This window comes from Glossina fuscipes, unplaced genomic scaffold, assembly GCF_014805625.2.
Source record: "Glossina fuscipes isolate IAEA_lab_2018 unplaced genomic scaffold, Yale_Gfus_2 115, whole genome shotgun sequence".
Classification (NCBI taxonomy): Eukaryota; Metazoa; Arthropoda; class Insecta; order Diptera; family Glossinidae; genus Glossina; species Glossina fuscipes.
Genome location: NW_023998458.1, coordinates 1,716,568 through 1,743,540, shown reverse-complemented (window position 1 = coordinate 1,743,540; position 26,973 = coordinate 1,716,568). Strand labels below are relative to the sequence as shown.

The window sequence follows — 26,973 nt, the reverse complement described above, 5'->3', positions numbered from 1 at the left end:
ATTTCACAAGCAAAGCAATTTCCGAACGAAATCACGTAACAATTCTCTCAATTGATTTCGAAAAAGCATTTGACAGAGTTGGTCTTCATGTTATCTTAAGACTCTTGAAATCATGGAATGTTGGACCCAAATTCTTCAACTACATCAAATCATTCATGTCGCATCGGCGGTTCAAAGTTAGAATCAACAATCATCTTTCTGATTCCTTTCAGCTAAAGAATGGCATTCCGCAAGGATCTCCTCTCTCTGTCACGCTTTTCCAGATCGCTTTCAACGAAATTAGCGAAATTCTTTGCCGTGTACCAAGAGTGGAACATTGTCACTACGCGGACGATGTATACATTTTTACAAAAGAAAAAGACAACACGAAAGCAATCAACATCCTGGAATCTATTGCATGTGAGATCTCCACATGGGCAAACTCGTCAGGAGCTATAATCTCTATACAAAAATCAAAAAAAATGCAGGAAACCTACTGATGCATATTAACGACTTGCCAGTGCTAAATGTGCAGACGCTCCATGTTCTCGGGCTCACGTTTTCAAACAATTATCGTTGGAAAGCACACTGCCTTCGGTTAAAAAACTCCCTTTTAACAAGGGTAAATTTCATACAGTACGTTGCTTGGAGAAGCCATGCGCATATTAACACTATCGCTTATCTTACCAAAATGCTTGTGTTAAGCAAGATTGACTATGCTTTGATAATTTATGGCAATAGCTGCAAATCTAATATCAACATCCTTAAACCGGTCTATCACCAAGCCGTTAGAGCAAGTTGTTATGCTTTTCGGACGACGCCCATAATTAATATTATAATTGAAACTTGTCTCCCACCTTTAGAAAATAGATTCTATGAGTTAAAAGCTAAAATAGTCCCTAAGCTTCTTAATTCGAACAAATCCATTCTCGGTGATGACGTAAGAAAGATTATTATTGCGAAGAAAATTCCAAAGTCACCATCTGCAATTGACCGTTGTTTGTGCATCGCAAAGGAATTGAACATTCCCTTAAAAATTTCCCGCTCTTTTGGTGTTAAACTTCCCTGGATTTTGAAAGACTGCTCTTTTGACATCTCACTGTCTATGCACAAGAAAGAAGATACTCCAAATTACGTCTTCAGGAATCTAATAGCTGAGAAAACCCAAGTATTGGACAATACTGGTTGGAATCTTTTGCACACAGACGGCTCAAAATCTCCTGGTCTGCCTCCTGCTTGTGCCGTGGTAGATGCTACAGGACGGGTTCTTCTCAACCACATATTTCACGAAAGCACTTCAACTTTCATAACCGAAGCCAGAGCTATCCTTCACGCTGCCAACCTTGCCCATAAAAACAAACTCAAAACCGTCATTGTTACCGACAGTTTGTCTGTATTACAAGCTACCCGGAACCCTTCGACTTCGAGATGGAGCACCATCAACAAATTAAGGAATATAATTACTACACCCGACGGAAAAATTAAAATGTTATGGGTACCGAGTCACATCGGTTTACTGGGAAATGAGCAGGCTGATCGAGCGGCAAAGTTTGCTGCTTCTGCTCCTCTAATTATGGATAATGTCATGGAAAAGTTGGATCTTCAAAGATACATTGGAAGAAAAGTTAAAGAGAAAATTGCAGAAGGAAATTTACAATACCATCATCAACACTACTCTTGCATTAACCCTCAATTAACTCCACCTCTATATCCAACAAATGTTGAGAAAACCAAGATCCAAACATTCTCGAGAATTCCCCTTGGTCATACAATTGCAACTCACCAATGGATCCTGAAGAAGTCTTCTTCCCCAATCTGCTGTTGTGGACAAACTCTTACTATAAAGCACATTCTCTGCGACTGCCTCAACTTTTCCTTGGCTAGAAGTATTGCATTTGGAACGATTAACCCTTTGAACATTCTACAATCAGTTTCAGAACAGAATATCAATTCAATATTTTACTTTATTAATACTACTAAGCTTATTATCTAATATCCATTTATTTAAATTAGAGCCGATAGCCTGTGTTGCTAGTGCTCAATGTCTTTTTTTTAGTCTAAGAATTCAATTCATTAGTCTAAAATTAAAATAATAATAATAATAATAATTATATGTTTATATAATGTTTATATTCCTTATCGAAAAAAGATGGTTTCGGATCACTTTTACGATCAAATCGATCAAGAATAATGCCTTACTATATAAGCTGATTGTGGTACATTTGAAACATGTTTTATTTCGGACCCTCACCCAGGCGAGTCCTTTCACGGAGAACATTTATATAAAAAAAGATTAAACTTCATTCACGCTTTGGAGGGATCCCCCTCAAAGGACTTTTTCAAAATGTAAAAAGTAAATATTTAATTTTGGATTGGAGCAGAAAGTAGCTTAAGAAGTTCAAAGCTGCATCTTTTTTTTTGTTTAAAATATCTTATATAAGCTACAAAAACGTTCGCGCTAAACTTCTCCGTTACATTTAAGATTTTGCTAATAAATTGCCTGACAACAATCAACATGCTTGTGCCCGCATACGGGTCAATTCCCGAGTGATTGGTGATAAAAAATAAAAAAAAAAAACTGAATGATATATTTATTATTAGTTATTAGATAGGTCAAGTTTGCTTATAACAGTACTCAGTATTCCGTTTGCATTTTAGGCCATGGGTAATGTATAAGGGTTAATGTAGAAGTCCAAGACGTCGAGAGACGTGGTGCGGACGTTGACTTTATATAAACTATAATTAAAGACAATCCAACCCCTAATAAAAAACATCAGGAAAAGTTACCCAACTGATTAAGGGATGGATAAAAAGAATTTGCATACTTGGGGAGGAGTTAGTTCTCATCTGAAAGAGAGAAAGAGGCGTTAATGGAGCCTACAGTCTTATATTCGTATTTACAGTAATTCAATGGATCTTTATAAACTTTGTAGAAGCATTGTTCATCTGTCCAAGCATGTCCGTTTGAGAGATTCGCCTGCTTTGTCACCCTACAAAGATAAAAACTGATCTGCGTACTCGATGTCTAGCGTATATATTTTCGATTGTATTGTTACGAAATTGCACAAATTACATAATGAAAACTACTCAGATTCATAAAAAACGAAATTCCTTAAAGCGATGAAGGCAAATAAAGATTTTTCAATGCTCTACCGGCGCGGTGTTCTACAGTAAACACGACCGAGAAATCCAGCATAGTAGTGTATTTATAGTAGTATATAACTGAATAATAATATTTGAATATCTGAGAAGTTTTAAGGAAGAGTCAAAGCCCTGTTCTGCAAAATAATGCCTTTGTAAATAGCTCGTCAGTGCTAGAACTCAGCTTAATCTAAGAAACTCGCCTAAAATTCAAGAAGTCATATTACATAACAGTATTTTAAAAACCTAACTCGGAAAAGGGACGAGGCTTGCCCCAAATGAAGGAATTGTGAAGTCGGAAATAATTCGAAAAAAGTTAAAAATTCTAAGTATACTACGCTTATTCAATATGAGATTTCTAAAAGCCACACAGATTTTTCAAAGAGTTCGTTCATCTTTCAGACGAATCTTTGGTACTTGCTTGAACTGAGGAATATTCAAATAAAGCCTCAAAGCAAAAGTACACCATTCGGAACATCGTCACATCCAATTTCTACTTTAGTCAACATTTTTTTTTCTTTTCTTGCTTCAGTACTTGTTTTTATGTTATTCCCTCAAACCCATTAATGATAGTTACATCAATACATTATCCGTCTCTCTCTTCGACCTTTTTCTTTATGTTTTGACCTTGAATCTTGAATTAAACTCAATATTTGGCAATCATAGAATTTAACCCTTTCATTGTCAACCGCCACTTGTGACACAGCGCTTTCTTACCGCAGCCTGACGTCTCATAATGTGACGAACACTTTTGGGCAATTTACTAGGGAATGTTTAAACGTATTATGTGTAAGTATGCGAAGATTGGGATCGGTTTATATACGATTTTCTTAGCATCGGATGAAAAACGCTTGTAAGGTTTGCCAAAGTAAAAATAGATAATCGATTGGACTGTATGTTGAAAAATAATTTTAAAATTTATCGTAAAAAATAGAATGAAATTCGTATTGAATAATAGTAGGGCACAGCCATACCATCCTACCACCCTACACCACCCTACGGATATACATATAATGACTTGTCAAAGTGTGCCTTTGTGTATGGGAAGCGCTTAAAAATGACGGTTGAATTCAAATCACTTTCAATAGTGTTTGTCCTTGGGCCAAAACAACACGTCAGTGTGACGAATTTAATGAAAATAGCTCGGAAATTGTAGCTAGTAAATTTAACAAGAAAAGCAAGTCGGACAGAGGGATAGACGAGGCTAGAAAGTGATCCTGAACCGACCAGTATAATGAAAGGTTGGATCTGTCTCGCGTCCTTTGGCGTGTTGCATACATCCGCAAAAAGTTAATGTGCCCTTGACCCACAAGTGATGTTGGGTATGAAAGTTGCACGTATGTAATTTTTTTTTCTCCTATAGTCCATTTCTTTAAATTTAATGTAACATATATATATATATATATATATATATAGGAACTAGAATATTTACTTTTTATCCCAGCCAGAATAATTGTGTTTAAAAAAATGCTTATTTTACTCGATCGGAATGCCCTGTCTAAGATCTATTTCAATTGGTATCATATCATTTTATGTGTGTGTGTGTGTGGTGGATGTTTTTCTCAGAAGACTCTGGCAACGAACCGGCTTATTTCTTATACTACCCATGTGATATTTCTCTCGAATAACTCTGAAAATTGTTAATTACTAGGGAGTTGGAAAGGGCTGCGATCGGCGCATTAGTGAGCGAATGAGTTAGTCAATTGGAAGCCGCTTGAAAGGCGTTGCATTTACACTTTATACCGATGTAGTCTTCGTCTTGAATATCTCTGAAAATTCTTAATAAGTAACGAGCGAAAAAGGGTTGTAATCAACTCAGTGGCCCTCTTTAGTAAAAGCTTTCCTACTTGTTTGATCCGCACTCTTTTCTTTCCGTATTTGAAATTTAAAAGCAATTATTTAATTTTGTCCTGTACGGATGCAATACTGACGCGAAGATGGAAAAAAGTTGTGGCTAGTGAAGCAGAAAAGAAATACTCTTAATAAAAAAAATCTCCTTCACGTCCGATATAAAAAAACGTCATCATATATATGTATTTTGAAATATTAAAAACACTTTAAACAACTTTTTATTTCTTATCAAAAACGAAATATATTAATGCAGATTAGGATATACGGCTTGAGTGTATGTTGTTCGTAGATATGTATTTTAATGAGACCTGTTTTTTTTTTTTTTTTAAATAATATTTTATATACATTTGTATTATAGTTGCGCGTATGATATATGCATGTGTAAATATGGAAATAAAACTACTATAAATATTTTATGTACATAAGCTTAATTAGACGTACTGTAGATGTGTATATGCAAGTATGCATTTTTTTAAATACATAACATATATACGTTGCGTATATTTGTTAGTTCATGTAAAAATTGAATGAGAAGCTCTTGTGCAACATGAGCAGACACAATCTGGCGTATATGCTGTGCGCGCGCATAATTGCTCCCATTCGTCTCAACGTAAACCCGGCCATAAGCAGATTTTGTCTTTTTTTTTCTTTTTTTTCTCTTCTGTCGTATTTTTGGTCTTTTATTGCACAAAAAAAAAAAGCTTATTTTTCCCAAATTATTCCTTGCTTACGATAAGAGTGGTGAATTTCTTCTCGACATGCACACATAATCATACGCATAAATACAACGGCGTTAGGTGAGAGAGAAAGTTTTCCCTTGCTTTGTCTCTTCTGCATAAAGGTTTTTTTTTTTTCGTTGCGAGCGCCATAACATAAAGTTATGTATTAAATGCAAATATCTTTACATACTTTTTGCCGTGTGTATCACTGTATCTTATTGTATCTAGTAGTGCACATGTGCATGTATATGTATATTAAAGTAGAAGCGGTTTTGATGTGTGCGCTTGTATACATGTTTGCTCGGAGGGGGAAGCACTTGTATTAATAAAAAATGTCTGCCGTAAATTTCTACGATTTCCAACCATAAATACATATAAACATATACAAGCATGTATATATATATATATATATATATATATATATATATATATTTATATGCGTATATATATGTATGGCATATGCTTAGTTAGTGTATGAGACGCCATCTTTAAAAATGAAATTTGCCCATTTCCTCTACAACTCCATTTGAATGTATGTCCATGAGTCTGTTACCATTATTCTAACTCTTTCTTATTATGAACAAATTATATTTACTTCCTCTGTTAAGTGAAGACTTATATATACATATATATATATAATTTGTAATTTTCGAAATTATCATATATATTTATGCTCGTATACGTCTGTGCGTGTCTTCTAAAGAAGTAGATCACAGAAACTTCGTAGCCCATCTTTAGTAACAGCAAAAATATATTATGTTGTTAAGCACATCCGTTCTTCATATGAACGCGCCATTAAACTATAAACTGTAATCACATTGCTGAGTGAAATGGACATGCCTTAGTTGCTTTAAAATATTTTGAAAATTTGAAAAATCGTGCACTATTTATTTAAAATGCGATTTAGAGGGTAAAGAAATTTTTAAAGTACATGTGTCCTACGAACTGCTTCCTATAATTCAAATATAAAAAGCGGAAAATTCATATTGACCCCTAAAAGTATACTAAAGAGTGTAGGCTATTGCAATGCAACCATATATCGTATGTTCATTGAAGTGTGTCAGCATAAACAAGCAAGAATATCGTTTGGCAAAGCCGAACGTTAGATACGCTACATGCGCATACTTTTCATAAAAGCCCGCAACGTCACATGACGCCGTCCAAATTTTACGAAACCTAAGCTTCTTCATAAAAATTTTATTATTTTTCAATTTCCATCATAAAAAAGTAGAAATTGGATATTCTTTCCATATAAGGGCTTATCATGAAAAGCATGAAGCAGTTAGGTTGTGGTCTATTAAGTTGACCTGTGTGATCCCAATTTCCTATCATAAAGGCAAGTTTTCATCATAATATATTAAAAATTATATCCTTTTTTCGAAGAACTTACTATTCATAAGAAATCTTGTCTGGGGCGGAGCCAAAAATATAGATCCTTGTCGTTCAAAATTAGGCCACTTCATTTTCTAATTGTCCCCTTACTACGGTGAACACACAAATTAGGATTTTTTTCCATAAATAGCCTGAGAGGCTTTACATGTGGTGGTATCCAACAAATAGGCTTACGTGGTCCAATTTTCACTTTCACATATTTTGCTATATAAATATTTAGCTTTTGTAGGAACGGTTATATGAGAGAAGGTTCAAAAAATTACCCAAGTCGAACCAAACTTTTTCACACAAATTTTGAATGTCGAAACACTATTACACAGCGAGGTTTGTCGAAAAATGCTGAAAACTGAAAATATTTTTCCACATAACGACTTTTCAAAACAAGGCATTATATGGGGAATGGTTGAAAAAGTGCTCCGATCCGAAGCATTTTCAATATCGTTCGACTTTCGGCCAAAGCACGTCAATATACCAAATTTCAACAAAATATTTCTAATTGGGCAGGCACATGGATGTGGACAGTTTAAATTGATTCACAATCATTTTGTCATCGGCATAATAAAGCTTTGGTGTATATTAAGCCCTTGTGGGTGTTACGTACGCCTGTGCAAACTGAGTATAGCCCGTACTACATATGGTATAGAGTATAAAAATTGAAATAAACAAAGATTGTAAAAAAAACCAAAGAAAAAAGAACAAGAAGACATGGCACACTTGAAAAACGTCAAATTGCAACCTAATTAAACGAGATGGGTACCGAATGCGCCTCAGTTGATTTTGCTAATTATTTTGCATTTGTTTATTATTGATGTTTATGGTAATTCACACTGACTTAAGATTAAAATTATTTTGTAAATATTTATGCTAAGTATTTTTCGGCTAAACTACAAGTAAGAGAATAGTACATAAGCCAAAGATTTCGCTAAATAAGCTACCATCGCTCCCATGATCATACACGCGACCTTGCTTTTGTCAGATATTTTGTTGAGTTTATTCAACAGTCCTGGCTCGGTGAAGGGAATTTTTGTCCAGCTGTCTTAGGGAGATTTATTCATATGTGATAAACTACTTCCTCCACCATACCACTTCATATTTATTAAACGTTATCGTCCATTTTATTAGAGTAATGGAAGAATTTATTATTAGGATTATACATACGATCTTTAGATTATATAGAGAACATCTTTCTCAGGAATTTTTAAAAACAAAACAAACAAGCTAGAGATGTGCAAGAGCTCTTGAAAAAAAATTTTTTTAGGCTAACTTCTCTTCCCGTAACTGGCGGTTGCAATTTTCGCATTTTTTGAGTAACAAATTACAAATTCTCTGAAAATATAGATTAAAACTGTCAAAAATTTCTTTAAAAAATTTGAATCGAACTGTTTTTTCCCCCTTTTATTTCGATAAATCGGTTGGCGTTGTTTTACGCTCAGGATTTAAAATTGGAGAAATGACCGATTGTTCTTATGGCTTGATTTTAGAAGAACGTCTTCTCTCTCTCTATCTCTATCTCGCTCTCTCTCTCTCTACTTCCGGTTACTTTAACGAAGACTTTGACGTAGTTCAATTCGAAAAGGTATACGAGACTTTAGCTTGTGGTGCAATTTTTTTTTTCTTGACCAGCCACTCAGGCAATGTCTCATATAGGTGCAAGCACGTTACAGATAGAGAGGGACAAAAGAGGGAGTAGTGCTTGTTTACGTCTGACTTAAAAAAGGGACCATCACGCAGATTAAAAAAGGCCGCTATTGCTGGCAGATTGTTCCAGAGGCGGGCAGTGTGATTAAAGAACCACGAGCCGCGGTGGTGCGTCTTGCGATTAAGCAATCCTAACACGAGTGGGTGGGAGCACTGAAGAAGCCTTGTGGTTCTTGTACAGGACCTAGTTAGTGGAAAAATCTCTTTTATCTCTCTAGAACACTTGCCCTAGGTATACCTATATTTATGCACCACATAGACCACATTACACCAGTGCTCAAGGGTATCAAGGGTAGTGGGCACACTTTTGTCACACATTAGCACCTGAGCGTTGCGCTGTATACGATCAAGGGCCGACCTGTAAAATTTGCAGGCTCCCGTCAACACAAGCGAGTTGTGCTCTAATTTTGGCTGGATATCGACTGCAATGAAGAATTTATTGCGTCGCTTTAAGGAACCTAAGCGTCTTTCGACACCTCGAATATGTGTTCTGTCCAACGGGAGTCAGTTTGTTCTCCCACGCTCAGAATATCAAAGGATGCCGATACTTTTACATTGACATCACCAAAGGAGGAAGGTTATTCATCAGATCATCTATACGTTAAAAGTCGGCCGCATAATTTGGCGGCGTCAAAATTTACCCTATTAGTAGTTCAACCAATTCTCGTATTTTTTATTGTGCAGGGGTTATTGTGTACTTCGGTGGTGCTAGGTCGTTTGATGGAAACGAATGAGGGACAGTCAGAGATTAACGAATTGAAGATGAGTAACGTATAGATAACCAAATCAAATCATACACGATTTCATATAAATTTTTCTCAATCGTAAATGCTTTGTTTCGAAAAGGCTCATTGTGTTTTAAATAAGTTTGTGACAGTGAAAGGATTTTTCATTAATTTCAAAGGGTATAAAATAAAGAGATGAGATTACGGTTCGAACTGCTTCGATCAAATAGATTTAAATTAGTAAAGAAGAAAACAAGTAAACAAGTATAATTCAAGGAGCTTGGTTCGAACCATTTCGATCTATTTGACGCGAACATTCACCAGCAAACAACTATCTAGCAAGGAAGAAAAACTTTATTTTTCACGGGTAAGTCTCTACCACTCAAGTTGAAGAAGAATCAAAATTCACGCTAGACTCAGTTTTTTTCATCAAATAAAAGAAATCGTAAAAGTCGTAGGCGAGTGACTTGACTAGACGTACAAATAAGTCGCCGACGTTTATATTTTATATGGCACTACTTCGTGATTGAGCATTTCTCAAACAGTTCCTTCCTCCGTGTTAAGGCATTATTTTTTAAGCTTCAGCTTCGTTCAGTTGAAATGTATAAAACGTAGTTTCTCTTCGTGCTCATGATGATACCGGAAAAAAGTGCTCCTTCCGGGGATAACTTCAAAAGAGCAGAAGTCTGGCTAGCACGGAATTTATTACACTGTTAGAGACATGAGGAATGTATATGTATCTAGTGATGAACAATGCATTTTTTTTTTTTTTTGCTTGTGTTTGTATTTACGTTTCTCCTGAAACAAAACAGAATTTTCCTTTTTATATTCTTTAATTAATTTTTACGTCTAGTAGAGGTAATGCTTCCTTGTAGACTGCTTTTTTTATTAATGTATTTGTTTTTTTTTTTGGGTTTTAACCGTTTCTTTAAATATTTAAGAATGATATCTAAAAGGTTTTGTGTTTGGGTCGAACTTAAAAATAAAATTGATGTCGCTACTCAAGTGCAGTCAGTAAATGAAGTTGCCTATGAAAATCGTTAGCGTCCACCCGAGCGTCCGAAGGAAAAGAAATCTCAATAGTCATGGGTTCAAATCTCAAGGGCGGCAACGTTTTCAATAAAGACAGATAGGCTTAGCTAGTGCTTTAAGACTTAACTGTTGGAATTTATTTCTCTGGCTAAATTAATAATAATAATAGCAGTGAAAATTAAAAAGCGTTTTCCTGGTTTTAAGTTTAGGATTTTTTTGATTGCCTCGTTTTAGTAGATTTTATAGCCGCTTTTTGAAAGATTTTGTTAAATATTTGGAAAAAGTTTATTAAAATTTATTTAAAAAAATCTAAGCGTTTTTTTTTCAAACTAATATTTTCAAAAAAATTTGACCTGTTCCACTCGGTAAAGTTGAGATTTGAAACCAATTTGTTCGGAATTGAGACATGTTCACGGCAAAGATAATTTTCTAAAATAAATGTTTGCTTTGATAATTTGTTTCTAAAAACTTATGAAAAATTTGTTTAAGCATATCAATAAATGTGATTGTGATGTGCAGAAAATCTCGTAAATAAATGCATAGTTCTCTTCTCTCCAGGCAGCATTATCGCTTCAGGAGAATTTATACAGAGATGGGCTTAAGCGAAGTCGATCATTCGATTCATTAATTCAACTTGTTCCATTTTTGAGTCACAAACTTTTGCTATAAGATTTGGGAAATGGTAGGTCACCTCTCAGGCTGTGGCCAGTCAACCCGCTTCTTTCTGACAATTAGCGTGCTCTACGAATAAAGAATATCCCCTGAGTGATTGATCATAAAAAAAGTAAAGAAACGCTAAGAGCTCTAAAAACTCAGAGAGCGTTGTGTTTGGCCTTAAATAAGGATATCCAAGACAGACCATTGAAAAATTGACCTGCAACGACCAACAACAGCTAAAAACGACAAATTCGGCGACGTTTGTGTTCCTTTATTCAGAATCGCTTTTCCAATCGTTTTAAACTTTTGCTGATTGGTTTCACAGAACTCTCTTGCCCCTGGATCGAATACTGCTAGGAATGGTGCACATCGGACCGCCTTTTCGACAACTTCCCTTACAACGCCTTATTCCCCCAAGTCATTATGTATATAACTGTGGGGACATGTAGTGTATTTTACAGTGGATCTCAACCCATCATAGTCTTTTTAGTTGCTATAGTCTACACCACTTGCTGTAAAGGGTATATTAAGTATATCCGGGCGTATGTAACATGCAGCAGGGCTATATGTATAGACCCACGTTTTTTGGAATATATGCCTTTGCAGGAAAATAAAGTACCATTTTTCGTGTATTATTACGAAAACGAGTGGATAACTGTACTAGGCAAAGTGGTGTAAAATATCTAAGAGGCGGCCTCGCCCGACTATAATGTTCTTACTTGTTTTTAGTGTATTATTAGCAAAACGATCGAGTAATTGTGCTAAGCGCAATGGTATAGGGTATTTAATGGCAGGCCCCAGCCCGATAAAGTGTTATTCGCTTGTTCTTCGTTCAATTTGTTTTTCAGTGCTTGTCCGGATTTCCATCGTATTCTGGCGAAAATAAAACTTTTTGGATAGCACGAAACTCATTGATTTCACTCCAACTGTGCCAAAGTCCGCAAGGAATATAAGATTCTTTCGTCCTCATGCTCTAAGTTTCAAGAATGTTGCCGTGCCAACACATACACCATTGCTTAGTAACATCGCTCACAATAACTGTATTGATGAGAAAACTCTACCAACGATTGCTTTTGTAAGCATCCACAGCTAGCGAAAATGAACATCGTAAACTTAAGATTGTAAAAAATTTTTTTAAGATCAGGGTTAAAAATTAGGAGATTGTCTAGTTTGTTGCATCGCCTAACTTTTAAATTAATTCCCAATGCTGCCATCAATATTTAGAAACCTTCAACTTTAATATCATCAAGTGTGGTTATCTTCGGCGGTTTTCTTTAAGAAATGTTAACAATAGGAAAAACTAAAAACTATAGGTTAAATACATCCTTACATACAAGCATGTATTTCTGAATTTTTTGTTATCGTCATCTCGACAAGTAGAACTAACAACGCAAATTTTCTTTTAATATTCATTTAAAGCTTACGAAACCACATTAAAGTAGAAAAGTAAAATGTTTGCAAGTTTCTCTGCTTACTTTTGTCCACAAAGCTTTCTTTTAAAAATATATAAAATAAAAAAACCAAAAGTTAACAAAAAAAAATAAATAAAATAAAAAGGAAAAGAAGAACTGTGACCACAACAATAGTATTACGACTTACCGTAAACCGTCTGCACCATACCGAGAGCCATCTTATATCCTTAATCCTTTTGCCCATAGGCAGACGCAGTATGATGTCCGTATTATTGTGGGCCTTCAATATTGGTGGATCACTGTAACAGCAAACAATAGATTAAAATGGAAAGAATACAAAAGAAAATAATAAGAAGAAATAAATAAATTTCTTGGAAACTTTTTGAAAAGCAAACATAATTAGAAAAAATCTGTTTTCTTTTTTTATTTTCTTTACTTTCTTTACTTTCTTTTTTCCTATGTTTATTGTGTTTAATACTCTGCTGATGAAAGTTTATGAAAATTATTAAGAAATATTTATGATGATTAAACACAGAAGAGTACAGAAAAATTTGCTGAAAACACAGCATTACAGTCATGCCCCGAGTACTAGTATTAGCAGTATCGGTTGCAGTCATACATTTAAAAAGAAAAAAAAACCAAGAAGGAAACTTACTTTTGACCTAGAAAAAATTGCGAATAGCCTTTGTTTGGACTTTCAATCATTCTAAAGTAATTTCTCTTGCAGTTTTCCTAGTAGCAGTAGTTTCACTAATTTGTATTAAAACTTGTGGAGAAGGAAGCTGTTTTCCAAATGAATGCCGCGTTTACTCAAAGTGAATCGTTGATGCAGATATCAACCATCAGCTCGATGGCTACGGTGGGAAAATTTGTTCGAATTGAAATTCGAATCGCTGCCATTAGCGGAACTGAGATCAACGGAGAAAAGACATTTTCAGGGCTCGTTAACTACAGTGGCAAAATTGCTTGAATTAAATCGAATCACTGCCCTCTCTTCCCTTAATGTACTCATTCCTAGCACCTATTATATGCCAAGTAATATCCAAAGGATGCTCCAAGGAAAAGGATTTAGACAAAATCGAATCATCTCTCGCCCTATTATATTCACGCAATCTAGTGCCTGAATCCTATTATATGGCAGGAAATCTAAAAAGGATGCAGCATGGAAAAACTATGATTTACTTGCAAAAAGTAAAGTTTAAGGGTTCAACAAAATCGCTCTATAAAGAAGGCATAGAAAATTTAGAGAAACATCGGACTAGATTTGCTACTCATAAAGAAGATTATGTGAATAAATAAAGTCGAACTTTGCAAAAATAAAAAAAAATGCTTCCCTGATGCTGATTACTTAGTCGCGGTACTAGTTAACTTTTGTGTTCGTAACGTACCCAGACTAGGCGAAGAACGCCAACTGCAAGCCTATCAAATCTAAAGATCTAGAATATGGAACAAATATTTCCTTAGTGAACGAAAATTCTTTTAGGGGGAATTCTTACTTGCTTACCTTTCTACTTTTTCTACAGTTGTTGTATAATCTGGAAGAAGTAGAAAAATAGGCCAATGTTGAGCTAAACTACAAAAGACGCTTTGTTAATGGCACCCGATACATGTAGTTCTTGGGAGAAAAACTTTATATCTAAAGTAAGTAAGTTATGTTTAGAGCTCGTCTAGTAGGCTTATCACTTTGCTTTCAAGCCGCTTCGACAAGTTTGAAATTAAAAAATAGTATTTCGTAGCAGTGAGGTAAAGGCATAGCAAATCAATTATATGTACATTCTTTGAAAACCTGCCGGAAATGATGCGATTATTTGTCAGCTTGTCTGGGGTTTTATTTAAATAGGCCAAACCCACGACGTAATGAAAAATCTACTGAAAACACTGACGTAAGATAGCTTCTTAAACCTAATTAAAGAACAAATCTTTGTAAAAACAACTCTTTTCGTATAACTGATTACCTATGGTTTCTGCTACCATATGATTAAATCAACACTAATAACTGACTCTACCAACATTTCGTGTATAGAGACAACGCTACTTAAACTTGAGCGACTGTTACGCGTGCTAAACAAATTTCATATCATAGAAGATACGTATCGCTTCACAATACATTTTGGTTTAGATAAAGATTTCATTAGATTTTTTTAAGCTTCGCAATAATACCCGTAAAGCTTATTGTATTCGTTTCTTTTTAAGCAAACTGGTGGGGAGTAATAATGGTTCAACATAAATACCTGACTATTTGCTTTTCTGTCAAAAAAAGAAAATAATTGAAGAGAAATCGTTAATAATAATAATGAGAAAATATTCATTGAAGTTTACACACATACTTAAGCAAGTGATGATGAGGGTGGATGATTTCTGTTAGTAAATAAATTTTTTTTTTTTTTTTGTGATTTAAGGTATCAGACGTATAGCCTGTGTACTCTTGAGATTTGATTTAATAGATGGTTAGGTAAGAAAAAAAAAGAATAGGGAGAAATTGAATAATACATACAACTGTCATAATAAACCATTAAATTAAGGAGAAATTATAATAAGTTCTTGGTGGTCTGCTTGGGCTGTAAATGTGGGCGGGTCCACGAATTTTCAGAAAGATTTTCAAGGCAACAAAAACCCTTACAGTTCTTTATCGCCTTATTATTTTTCGGGAGATTATTGTGCTTGTCTTGAAGTGAACTTGGATAAGTAATTTGGACGCCATATCGACTTCGTTGGCTTGGTTTTGTCATCTTTTTTTTTTATTATTAAAGAACTTTATTTTTCCATAATTTTTTTAAAGGCAGCACAGCACGCCTACTTTGTCACATACAAAAGCACAACTGGACGAAATTAAAAATGTCCTTCAAGATGATAAATTAGATACCATATGTGCTATGTTTACACCTCATTATACTTGACTTGTTCTCCTGCTTCGTAGAATGAAGAAGTCTGTAAATAATGCAAAGCGTTCGAAACACTGAGGCTGTGGAGATTGAAAAGCTACGGTAAATAAGGAATATGGCTGTTAATCAAACATAACAAACCCATACACAGCCGTTAAAAAGATCACGACGAGAAAAGGACTTCTTAGCAAAGTCGTTGCAGTAATCAAACGCAAGTGTCGCCTAGAAACTGTCTGTCGACAGTAAAAATTTCAGATCCTTATAGATAACGAAAGCTTTTTTAAGCGCTCTCTTGACCATGCACGTAATGCGAACTGTGCTTTACTTACAAAATAAACCTATCTGCCAATCAGGTCCAGTAACACACGGCTTTCTCAACAACGTTCTATTAAAATTGTACTACACATCGCAGAGGCAGTTTGTTTTTAGACTGCGCCGATCATCTCTGCAAACAGTTACCTAAAGTTACCTCACACACACACATTCTATGTATAAAAGACTTTCAGTCATTAACGAACTTGCAAGGGTGGGAAAGATCCGTAGGTCATTGAAAACAAAAAAAAAACAAAAAGTGAAACGGTTTTGATCACACGCAACGACTCGTGGCATTGGTTCTAATCATACTGCATAAGCATTCGGAGTATCTTAGCATTGCAACTGGAATCGTTGACAAACAAGGTGATACCTCTTGGCTTAAAATATTTCTTAAGGTTAATTGCCGCAGGCGTCGTCACTAAAAAACAAAACTCGATCCTTTACGAGATCATAAGGACAAGCAATGATTTTTCTTGATTCAAAAATCAACCACAACCTAAGCCATTAGTCTGTCGACATGTTATTAGCTGAAAGAGCTTATTTCGCAATACTAAGAATTTCGGGGAGAATCGATCAGTTTTTCTAAAATTATTTAACCTAAATGTGGTGCAGCTTGCTGTTAACATATTTGTTTAGTGGCTTACTCCGTCAAAAATCTAAAATTCGGTTCATATTTGAACGATAAACAACGATGAATGTGCCTTCGCCAACTTGCCAGCGAGCAAGGCGTCAGCAATCTCTGCCACAAATTATTTGTACTTTTGCTTACATGAAAAATAAGTTATGGTAAACGTAACTGCATTGCCTTCAGGATTTTAGTGACATAAGTCTCTTCATATTACCTTTTGTAGCAAATCGAAGCAAATACCTTACTAATAATGATTACCAGAATTAGAACAGAATAACTTGAACCTATAAAAACAACATTAAAAGAATTGATCATCATCGCGTCATCGCGTCATCGCGTCTATTGATGTTTTCACGCAAATTCAATATAAGAAAGTATTAAAAAGATATAGGAAGAGAAGTTAATTTTTCCGTTATTAAAAATAAAAAAATCAAAAGAAAAAGAACAAGAAGAAGAAAAAACGGAAAATCTTCTCACTTTTATTTCTTGATATCATCTATGATGAGATGACCTTGTCAGCTTTTTGTGATTTGTTTATATAACGTGCTAACTTGTACTAGCGCAAGCTTTCATATATTTACAAAAATAAAAGTACATAAGAGTTCATCATCACACAAACAATGCTTTATTATGTTTGCTAACTAAATTGCCTTAAGATTTATCGTTCGTTTCGTTTGTCACTATTTCGATATTGATTTCTTCGTTATTTTTTTCTTTTTGTTTTGTTGTTGATTTTTTCTAACAAACAAACAAACAAACAAAAAAAAACACACACATACACACACATGCATGCATGCATTTTTATTTTCGTATAACCTTAATTTTGGATAAAATAAATGCGATAAAGAAATTCATTTTCTTTTTCTCTCTATATTCCCGCTGTTTTCCTTCGCACCACATTACTTACATATGTGATGAGCGTACAAAGGAAGCCAATTATTCCTAATATATATTTTCAAATGAAAATATTTTTCTCTCACATTTCTCGTGTTATTGAAAATTGTGTTGATTTGAAAATGAATTGAAGAGAGGATATGTACGATGAAAAATCATATTTATTGCGAAAGTGTTCTAAAAATCACTGACCCTACCCGTAAACAAACGATAATCAGCCTGCAATTTTAACGTATATGTATGTTAATGTGTTGCTAAGCGTTAATCGCCCGAAAAAGTATGCATGGAACGAGTGCTGGTTTTTAGACCCATGCACTTTACCTTTTTCATTTACTGGAAGCTTTTTAAATCCTCGTTTTTAATGAAATTTCTTAAACTTGTGTGCGTTACTTCTACGATAATTCTAAGAAAGCGAAAAATGGTAATAGCAAGAGCAACATCGTGACTGTGTGTGTTACCTCCCGAAAAGATTTCATATTTTAGTTTAGATCATTTCATTTTTCAGATTCGTTTGCACTGAGAATAAGAAATTTTATGATCCAATGCACTCACCATTGATTCAATAAAGCTTTTCCATTCTTGTTAGGTTGTTCGGAAATCCATTTCGGTTTTTTTTTTCTTTCGTGATCGTGATCGGCTGAATTCGAGAAATTTGAATTTTTTTCCTGCTTGGACAGCATTATTGCCCTTGTCCAAAGAAAAAAGTTTTGCTTAAAATCAAATAAACATTTTCATAAACAAGCCCCGCTAGTGCCACCTAAATGCGAATTACACTGTGAGAAAATGCAACTACATCGTCCTTGGAGAAAAAAAAAGAAGCGAAACGACTTTCCGAATAACCCATTATCAGGATTTACATACAATAACTAACTTTTCTAACAGCATTACTTGATTTTTTCTTATTGTTTTCACGCCCTCGTCCTTCCCGTATATGCATGCACATCACACATTATCGTGACTCGTCTCTATGATCGCCTTGGAGCAACCTGCCTGCAGTGATTTTCCCCTCCTTTCAGATTTTGCCACTTTCAACTCAAATATACTCTACCTATAGTCCTTCCTAATCGCTCTTTTGCCTGCATGTGTAGGGAACAAGCCAAGTGTTATCAAGTGTTTGGTAAAATTAAAAAAAAATAAAAGAGAAATAAAAACGTGATTTTATTTAAACGCCATAACCGATGAAGTGTATAAAAAAGGATGCATATGAATATGTGCATATGGTCGTTTACATTTATCCCGTTTGCAAAGGTGTCCTTAAATTTGATTTGATTCGCTGGCTCTAATTAATAGCTATCGTGAAACTTTATTTCGCTTTTATCTTTGCAGACAATTACCGGTATAGTTGCTACCAATTATTTTACGTGAATAAGTCATCACATTAAACATTTCGATAGCTATTTTTCATCTGAAAGGAGACGTATGAAATTAGCTTCAATTATGGCCAACATCTCCTACGTACAAAATAAGGTCACTTAGTTTTTGCCAATGCGTTCCATCAGATAGTTGCATGTATTAGACGATAAATGAAACGACTTGAAGAAGACATATATCTTCAGATTAATTATTTAAATGAATTTATATATGTTGGAAGCATCCGATACGACATTAAAATCGAATTATATAGTCGAGTGTTGATATCAACAACGGTCATAATCAATGGTCATTACGAGGGTAACTATGTCGTTGAATGGTGAACTATTAGTTGCAGAGACATAAATAATTTCGTAATAAAAAGCGATCTGATAGACATACCTACAGATATATACAAATGTATATACCACACATATATAGTATGTGTAAAATTTGAAGGATTTACTCTACAAAGGAACTTATTATATGAATTTTTTATTTTCTTTTTGTTGTTGTTGTTGTCGTTGTCACTGTTGTTGGATTCTATCACGCTTTCCTTTGCAATTGTTGTGCTGCAAACGACTTTAATGCGTTTCATTGTTAACGCCACGTGTCGGGCTTTATTAGTTTGTTCATCGTCTTTATAAGCCCCTCGGTATATACGCGAATATGCCTTGTCGCTGTCTGTCTGTCTGTCTGTCTATCTGTCTGTCCGTTCGTCAGTTTGTTCGGCTGTCAGTAAGCAAATCCAAGAACATGGAAAACACCCATGAATAATAGACAGCGGTTGATTACATGGTCGACAGGTCTTACTATTACAGTTATTTAGTTGGTTGTAAAGTTGACTGATAAAAAGGCGTCAGCAGAGAGTGTTTGTGAATGTGCCATTGATAATAATCATAATAATAATAATAATAATAATAATAATAAGAGTATTGCTTTTACGCTTTATATTGCATTACTCATACTCCAGCTTAATGCAGGCGCACCGTCATCATTATCGAAAAGTGAAAGAAACGTGCAAAGCATGCTTTATAAGTGAGTTTCTGTTATGATGGCATTGTGTTGTCATTGGGGTTTTGTCCTTGTTTTACGTTTATTAAATTATTAAACATTTTTGGCGTTGATATAAATCATAAATAAAAGGAAGCAATGAACGCAATCTTATGCAAATTAATGAAAATAAAAATAGCAACAAAGAAAAAAAACATGTCATCATTATTAAGCCATTAGTAGAACGTTTAATAAAAATAACTAAAGCGTTGCCATTAGATATATTCTATGTAAACGCAACGTTTATGTAAAAATTAAGAAAACTTTTACATAGAATTAATTAAAATTTTCTTTTTAAATAAAATTTTATATTTAAAAACGGGACTTTTATTCCATTCGTTAGCTTTAAAAAGAATTTTATGCTAACTGATGTGCATTGATTTCAGCATAAGTGCATTCATTGTCACTACGCATAAATACGCTGTGTGATATAAAGCAAACTTTTTGTTTTTTTTTAGAGTATGGCGACCAAGTCGGCCTTCTTCCGTGATACAGAGAAGGTAGAGTCTCAGCCTTGCCTAGGAAATATCGGTGGTATTTGTATCGATATTACTAACGCTGTTTTGTTTAGCTATTGATCTGCACTTTATTGTAAAGATCGCCTCACAGGATAAAACTCAATTTCAGTCCATAAAAAATTTATCAGTTACTTGTCGTCTTCACATCAGCTATATGCTTTAAATAGAGTTATGCGTTGGTTGTGTACGCGTAACTACCTCCGTGTGTTTGTTTATATTTATACTTATTTGTTATTATACTTATTTGTTATTTATTATTTATATTACATTTGTATTTATGTTTACATTTATTTTAAACATTACATTAAGTTAAAAAATACCAATTAAAAAAGCTTTTCTTACTCCCGATAATCACTTGATAACTTTAGCAAAGCGAGTTTCCTTCAAATCGTGTAAAGCAATTGCGACAATTGGTGAGTGTCAATCTACCAGGAGAAATAGCTCGGAAAATTCCTTTGCTTAGAAAAGTTAAGACTTTGTTTTAACCCACAAAAAACCAGCGCGCAACGGAAGGCGACGTAAAACCGGACAAATACACTTTGGATCGATGAAATAAATATAAATTCAGGCTTTCCTATTTTAAGTTATGGGAGGGTGTCGATCCGTTACATATATCTATCCCTCCTCAGTGGTATAGAAATTTCAGCAGGACAATATTCCGAGACATTCATCCAATTTGGCGAAAGCATCGTTGCGGGAGCATAATTTGAATGTCATTGAGTGGCCAAGTGGCAATTCAACTGAGATCCTCTGAGAAGAACTAAAGCGTCAAAATAATTATAACACCGTATTATAACATCTGTACTATAACGGGCCTAGAGCAATAGAGCTGACAATTATACCGGCTCTTGACTGTTCTACTGTATATGATGAAGGAGATAAAGAACGCATTGCTTAAAGGGCTCAAGGCCTTATGAAAAAGGGCGTATCAGGAGAGCTTCGAGGAAGGTGTCATACATATTTCGGGAAAAATAAAAAGTCCACACGCCACGTACACCTTTTTCACTGTCCAGCTGAAGGCACGAACTATATTTGGACTGAACTTCTTTTAAATTTTTGTTTATACGTACAATATTTGTAAAACCAATTAACATAACATAAATAAAAAATATAATAGGAGGAAAATGGAAAAGGACACCCTCCACCACCATAAAATAACATATAGTATATTAATTCTGTTGGCCACACGTATATGCTGTAGCATGCTTGATGTTAATGGCATATGGATAGAGACTTAAATGAACATCGAGCTTTTAAAATTTAAACCTACGCTGAATAAACTGAAATGTATTTATACATATACGTAACGGCGATAAATGTCACGCGTGGGTAGAGGGTGTACAGTATACGTCAATTATTCGCTCACTGAGCTATTTCACTAGTCAGTTACAAAGCGTTTCAGTTTTTTTTTTTTTTTTCTTTAAATTTGCCAATCATTTTTAATTGATCATTAAACACATAGCGTGCGGTGTTTTGTTTAAATATTTTGAAATACTCATCGGTAAGGCGAAGAAGATTTAATGATTGCATGTTTAACCCTTTAAATGGATAAAAACGTTATTAAATTTTATAAAAGCGACATTACGCATTCATAATAATATGTCAGAGCATACGATTAACTGAATCGACTTATGTACGTTTTTCCGTCTGTCTGTGTGACTCATAAAACCACAAATACATCATAAAAGATTTATAAGCATTTTTTTTTTTAAATTTTTGCTTTCGCTTAAAGTGAAAAAATAACGAAATTGCATTTGAAAGCCTCATGATGAGGAATACGTAGTAACTGAGTCTAAAAGAAATTCACCTGTTTATGGACACGATATGTAAACGCATATTACTCAACGACATAAGCTTAATATGCGGTGCGCATAACAGCAAGTACATCTTGGGCGTAATGACTGCTGCCATTTATCGTACAATTACAAGTGTACACGCCTCCATAACACAATACAAGTGAACTTAAAACAAAGCTTCGACATTCACTTCATCACGAATCTTGGAAATCCACTACCTTATAATATAATTTATTAATACCACAGCCTGCCGAGACTGTTGAAATGTTTCCAATAAATACTTGCGTCAATCTTGATATGCGTAGCTGTTACAAGCCGTAAGTTATTGATAAAAATATTTATATTATTATATTATCTTTCTTAGGATATTATTTCCGTTTTCTGCTTTGCTGAAGGCGAATCTGCTATCTATGAACCTATTTAACGAATATAGGAACTGAAGTTCCAATATTTATTTCTTATGCTATCCAACGCTTGTTGCTTGTTACAAGCGTATATGAAGTTTGTGGGAATGTAAACAACACTCAGAAGAATTTAAAAAAACCGTCCACCCGCCCTCTTTTTATTATGATCTGCGATTCGACTAAATCACATCTACCCGTCCCTCTGTCTAATGGGTGTTCATTTATTTTTGTCTTCAAACGTATAGTTTGTGATTATCAAGATTCTTTGATGAAATTTTATTCGCCAGATTCTAAGAAAATCGTGATATAAAAAAAAAACATGCGATTTTCAGTGTTTGTCGAGAAATATCGCTAAAACATAATATTCAAGCGTATTAACTGAAAGCGGCAAACTAGGGCCGGAGAGAACTATATTTTGAACCTTCCCTCATATAGATTTTTTTACAAACAATAAGCCTTTATACGGCAACAAGATCTAATTTTTTCGTGATGAGAACGAAGATGGATGCGCTGTATCAAGTTTCAACCATATAGATCTATTTTTCGAGTCCTCTACCACACAAGGGTTCTTATAGAGATACAAGTCTTTGTTATTTTGCGACGAAAGTATGTGAGCAATAGACCTGGACAACTTGGTCGACCTTGCCCATGTGAAGCTTTTTAACATGCTTGTTATATTAACTTTTTGGCATTATCCTTTGACTCCGTATCCTACGTCTGAGACGACGTTCGATTGGTTTCTATACATTTGCAGGCAGTAGTGTTCATTATTTAATAGAAATAATAATTATTTGTTCTGGTTTTTGTAAGAAAATGATGATCTAGGAATACTTGTGTTCATGGGAATCAAATCGAGTTAGTTTTGAGCATTCATCGATTAATGATTCATTTACTAATCTTCAAAGATTTTTATTTCGTATCTACGTATTGCGTTTCCTTACAAATATGCCTGTATGGTCCACTCTTAGGTAACTACTCGATGGCAAACTCCGACGAGCTTTATTTTTATATTCCACCTTGACTATTTTTGGTTATCCACTTAAACTTTTTTATTTATAAATGGTGCTAACCCTTCTCAGTGACCATTGACGATTTCCTTAATTTAACCACAAATCTATCTATGTTGGCAGCAAGTATTCCCTGCTCCTGTTTCCTTTCAAAGATTATTCGTCGACTTCATCACCTTGTGAGCACGAAATTATGGACGATACTTACGAATTTAATTATGAAAGTCCAAATCAAAATATTGTCCAAAAATTTTTCACACTAACATGCTTAAAACGAGTAAAAACATTATAGCGGGCCTTTCCTCACGATTAAATACCCTACGCTATTTCGCCTAATACAGTTATTCATATAAAAACTTTCTAATATAATGCTTTATATGGGAAGTGATCCAAGAAGTGGTCCGACCCTAATATTTTTCAATAGCATCCGTTTATGGGCCCAAACTTCATCAAAACATTTGAAGTATTTTCATCTTTGGGTTGAACAGAAGACGGACAAACAAGCCCAAATCATTTCAGGAAGTGATCCTGAAATGGATCTATCCCAAGCGCTTTTGAATATTGTATCCAGTTGAAATAGAAACTTGATGTCAATCGGTTGAGAACTTAAAGATGCCAGAGATAGGGTTAATACGAAAAAGTAGTTGATATATAGAGATACGTAAAGAATACGATCTGCCGCAAAACCTTCTCAGTATCACGCTTAAATTTTCAAGCGATAATTTATTATAATACAAAAGAATGAAACAAATAAAAATTTATAAGGTAACATAAGCTTCTCAGAAGGGTTGGAAATGGGCGTCGGCTCCTTTATCTTTTTTTCACCCAAAGTTTCACATATCTATATACGCGAATAAAAGGAAAGTGCAAGTGTAAAAACTGAATGTAAATACTAGCAGCCAGTAACCATAACAGCAAAAAAAAAAAAAATAACTGCCACTCAGCTGCCGCTACAACTTCTATCTATCACTTCTTTTTATAACAATGGACGTGACAATGGATGCACTAAGCATAAGTAATTAAATTAGAATTTTGTAAAGGATGAAAGCTTAGAAAAAAAAAGGAGCAAGCAGAAGCCTGATTAACAAAGCGTTTTATGTTGTTGCTGTTGTTGTGCCTGGAAATGAGTATAGCACTCTCTCGCCAACCCTAACCTTGTTCCCATGTTAAGTTTGTTGCCATGTTACGCTATGTGTCGATTTAACCGCCCATTTCACCATTGATACGTTCTTTCTGTCAAAACGTTTCGCTATTGTGTTGCAATGCATTGCTACGCAACATTGTCTGTTGTTCTGTCGTAGGCAGTTGTACGGAAGAGAAGAACTTACTCAACTTATATTGTTCTACCGCTTATATTTCAGTAGCTATTCTTGTAACTCTATTGTTTTTATTGTTGTTACTGATGTTGTTGTCGTTGCTGTTGTTGTTATTGCTCATTTGCATAGTAAATTTAAATTCATTATGTTCCTTACTTCGAAATACATACACATATACGGACATACATAAGATGATTTTATGCAAATCGCATTATAATGAACAACAAATATTCGCAAACTCAATCAGCAAATGTTTGAAATTTTACTTTAACTCAACTCTAGCGATATTATTACTACTACTATTATTACTATACTAAGCTTTGGGGTTCTTTCTTAATTTCTTGCGTTAATTGCCTAATTTTAATGAATGTGTTACGTTAATATCAGACTTCATTCATTGCGAAAATTACAATTAATTTCATTTCAGCTTAATTTAGCTTATAAGATTAAAGAACTGAAATCGATTAGATATTTCATATCAGAATTTCATTTGAAAGAAATCAGTTTTGTCACCCCAAAGGGAAAATTCTAATAATAGATAGCGGGCATGCAGACAGACACGACTGTATGGGCTCAAAATATACTACAATCACAGAGTGCTTTTGTTATCTGCTTCCTCAAACCGCAAATTCCAATAGCAGACAGCGGACAGAGAGACGGACATGACTATATAGGCTCAGAATATACAACAATCATGGAGTATTTTTGTTATCTGCCTCCTCAAAACGAAATTTTAGTAACAGATATGATTGAATATATGACAATCGCCGAGTAATTCATAAAGTATAATAAAAAGAATAATCAACTTAATATATATTCATTGGGCTTCGGAATGGAAATTTTCTTAAACATCTCATATGAGGATAAGTTTTTTGGTTTTAGCCTGCCGACCATCGCTATATGTTGACTGTAGATTAGTCTGTGCTTCTCTGCATCTTGAACGGCCATTACCACGAACTGTATCCGTTTTATTGTGACGGATCTATCCAAGCATTTCTTAACCTGAACTTTGAAATAATTCTAATAAACATTCGCTTTATACTTTAAATCAATATTTATTGTAGATTTTATATTTTATTCATCGAAATGATATTTATTGATTGTTTAGACTTTAGTTATTGCGAAACCTTTAGATCGATGACGCTAAGCGCTCTTGTCCACCGTATTCGATACTTGTTTCAGAAAGCATAAAAAGATCGCTTTGGAAGAACGAATGAATTTGCATGAGATAATTAACACCTTAATGATATCAGAGTGTGTGAACGTTTATCTATGAGAAAGCGTTGTTAGAAGTGTGTACCGCGTGTTCGTTTACACCGAACCAAAAAGACATTTCCATGACCATGGGCGAAACATGGACTCATTGCTGTACTCCAGAGTTAAATTTACAAGCAACAGGAAGAAGCCGTTCAAAGCTACCCAAAAGGCAAGAGTCGACTTGGAAGATTACCGCGTCAATATTTCTTGGATAAGAGAGACAAACATGGCAGCTGAGTGTAGAAATAAAGAAAGTTAAAGATTGGAGATTTATTGAGTGCTGTGATATATATATATATATATGTATATATATATGTATATACATATAAATTAAAGCTGTGAATATCTCAACTCCTTCTGGGTGTTGCATACATCCACACAACTTAGGGATTATAAAACAAAACGGGTCCGCCTGAGTGGCCGACTAGACAAAGAGTCCCGACTAACAAATCAATAAATAAATAGTTTTGAAAAACAGGGGAACTTTTACGACCACGAAAATATTACGCATTTGCATTATGCTAACATGCTTATATATGTATGGATATATATTATACATTATATTATGTAAAAATTATTACCAATTTGGATCGTGTTATGTAAATACAATTAGTTACAATTGCTTATGTTATGTTCATAATGTGATTATCATTTATCATCAGCAGTGACATGATTGCATGTACAAAATATGATTTTCGTATGCATTCATCTACACTCGAGCACATCCATATTTTTACGAGGGTAGTTAGTTGAAAGACATCAATTTCATTTTATGATGGTCTCAGTGAAAGTGGCAAATTTTCATTACACCCAGCCAACCAACTCTAACTCAATGACTATTCACTCCCACTGCTATCATTTACCATTTTGACATGAACACGATTCAGGTGTGTACACTCCCCCAAAAAAATTTCATGCATAAAAATCATGCAATATGCATGTACATC

General features: G+C 34.4%; 1 protein-coding gene across 1 annotated transcript in view; it reads right to left on the bottom strand.

The window, feature by feature from the left end:
* Window positions 1-26,973, bottom strand: part of LOC119640135 (protein Skeletor, isoforms B/C) — a 71,557-nt gene that overhangs the window by 8,276 nt on the left and 36,308 nt on the right. Inside the window, exon 4 of the mRNA XM_038037972.1 lies at window positions 12,794-12,905. Coding sequence (XP_037893900.1) covers window positions 12,794-12,905 — 112 coding nt within the window. The remainder of the gene's footprint in view (window positions 1-12,793; window positions 12,906-26,973) is intronic.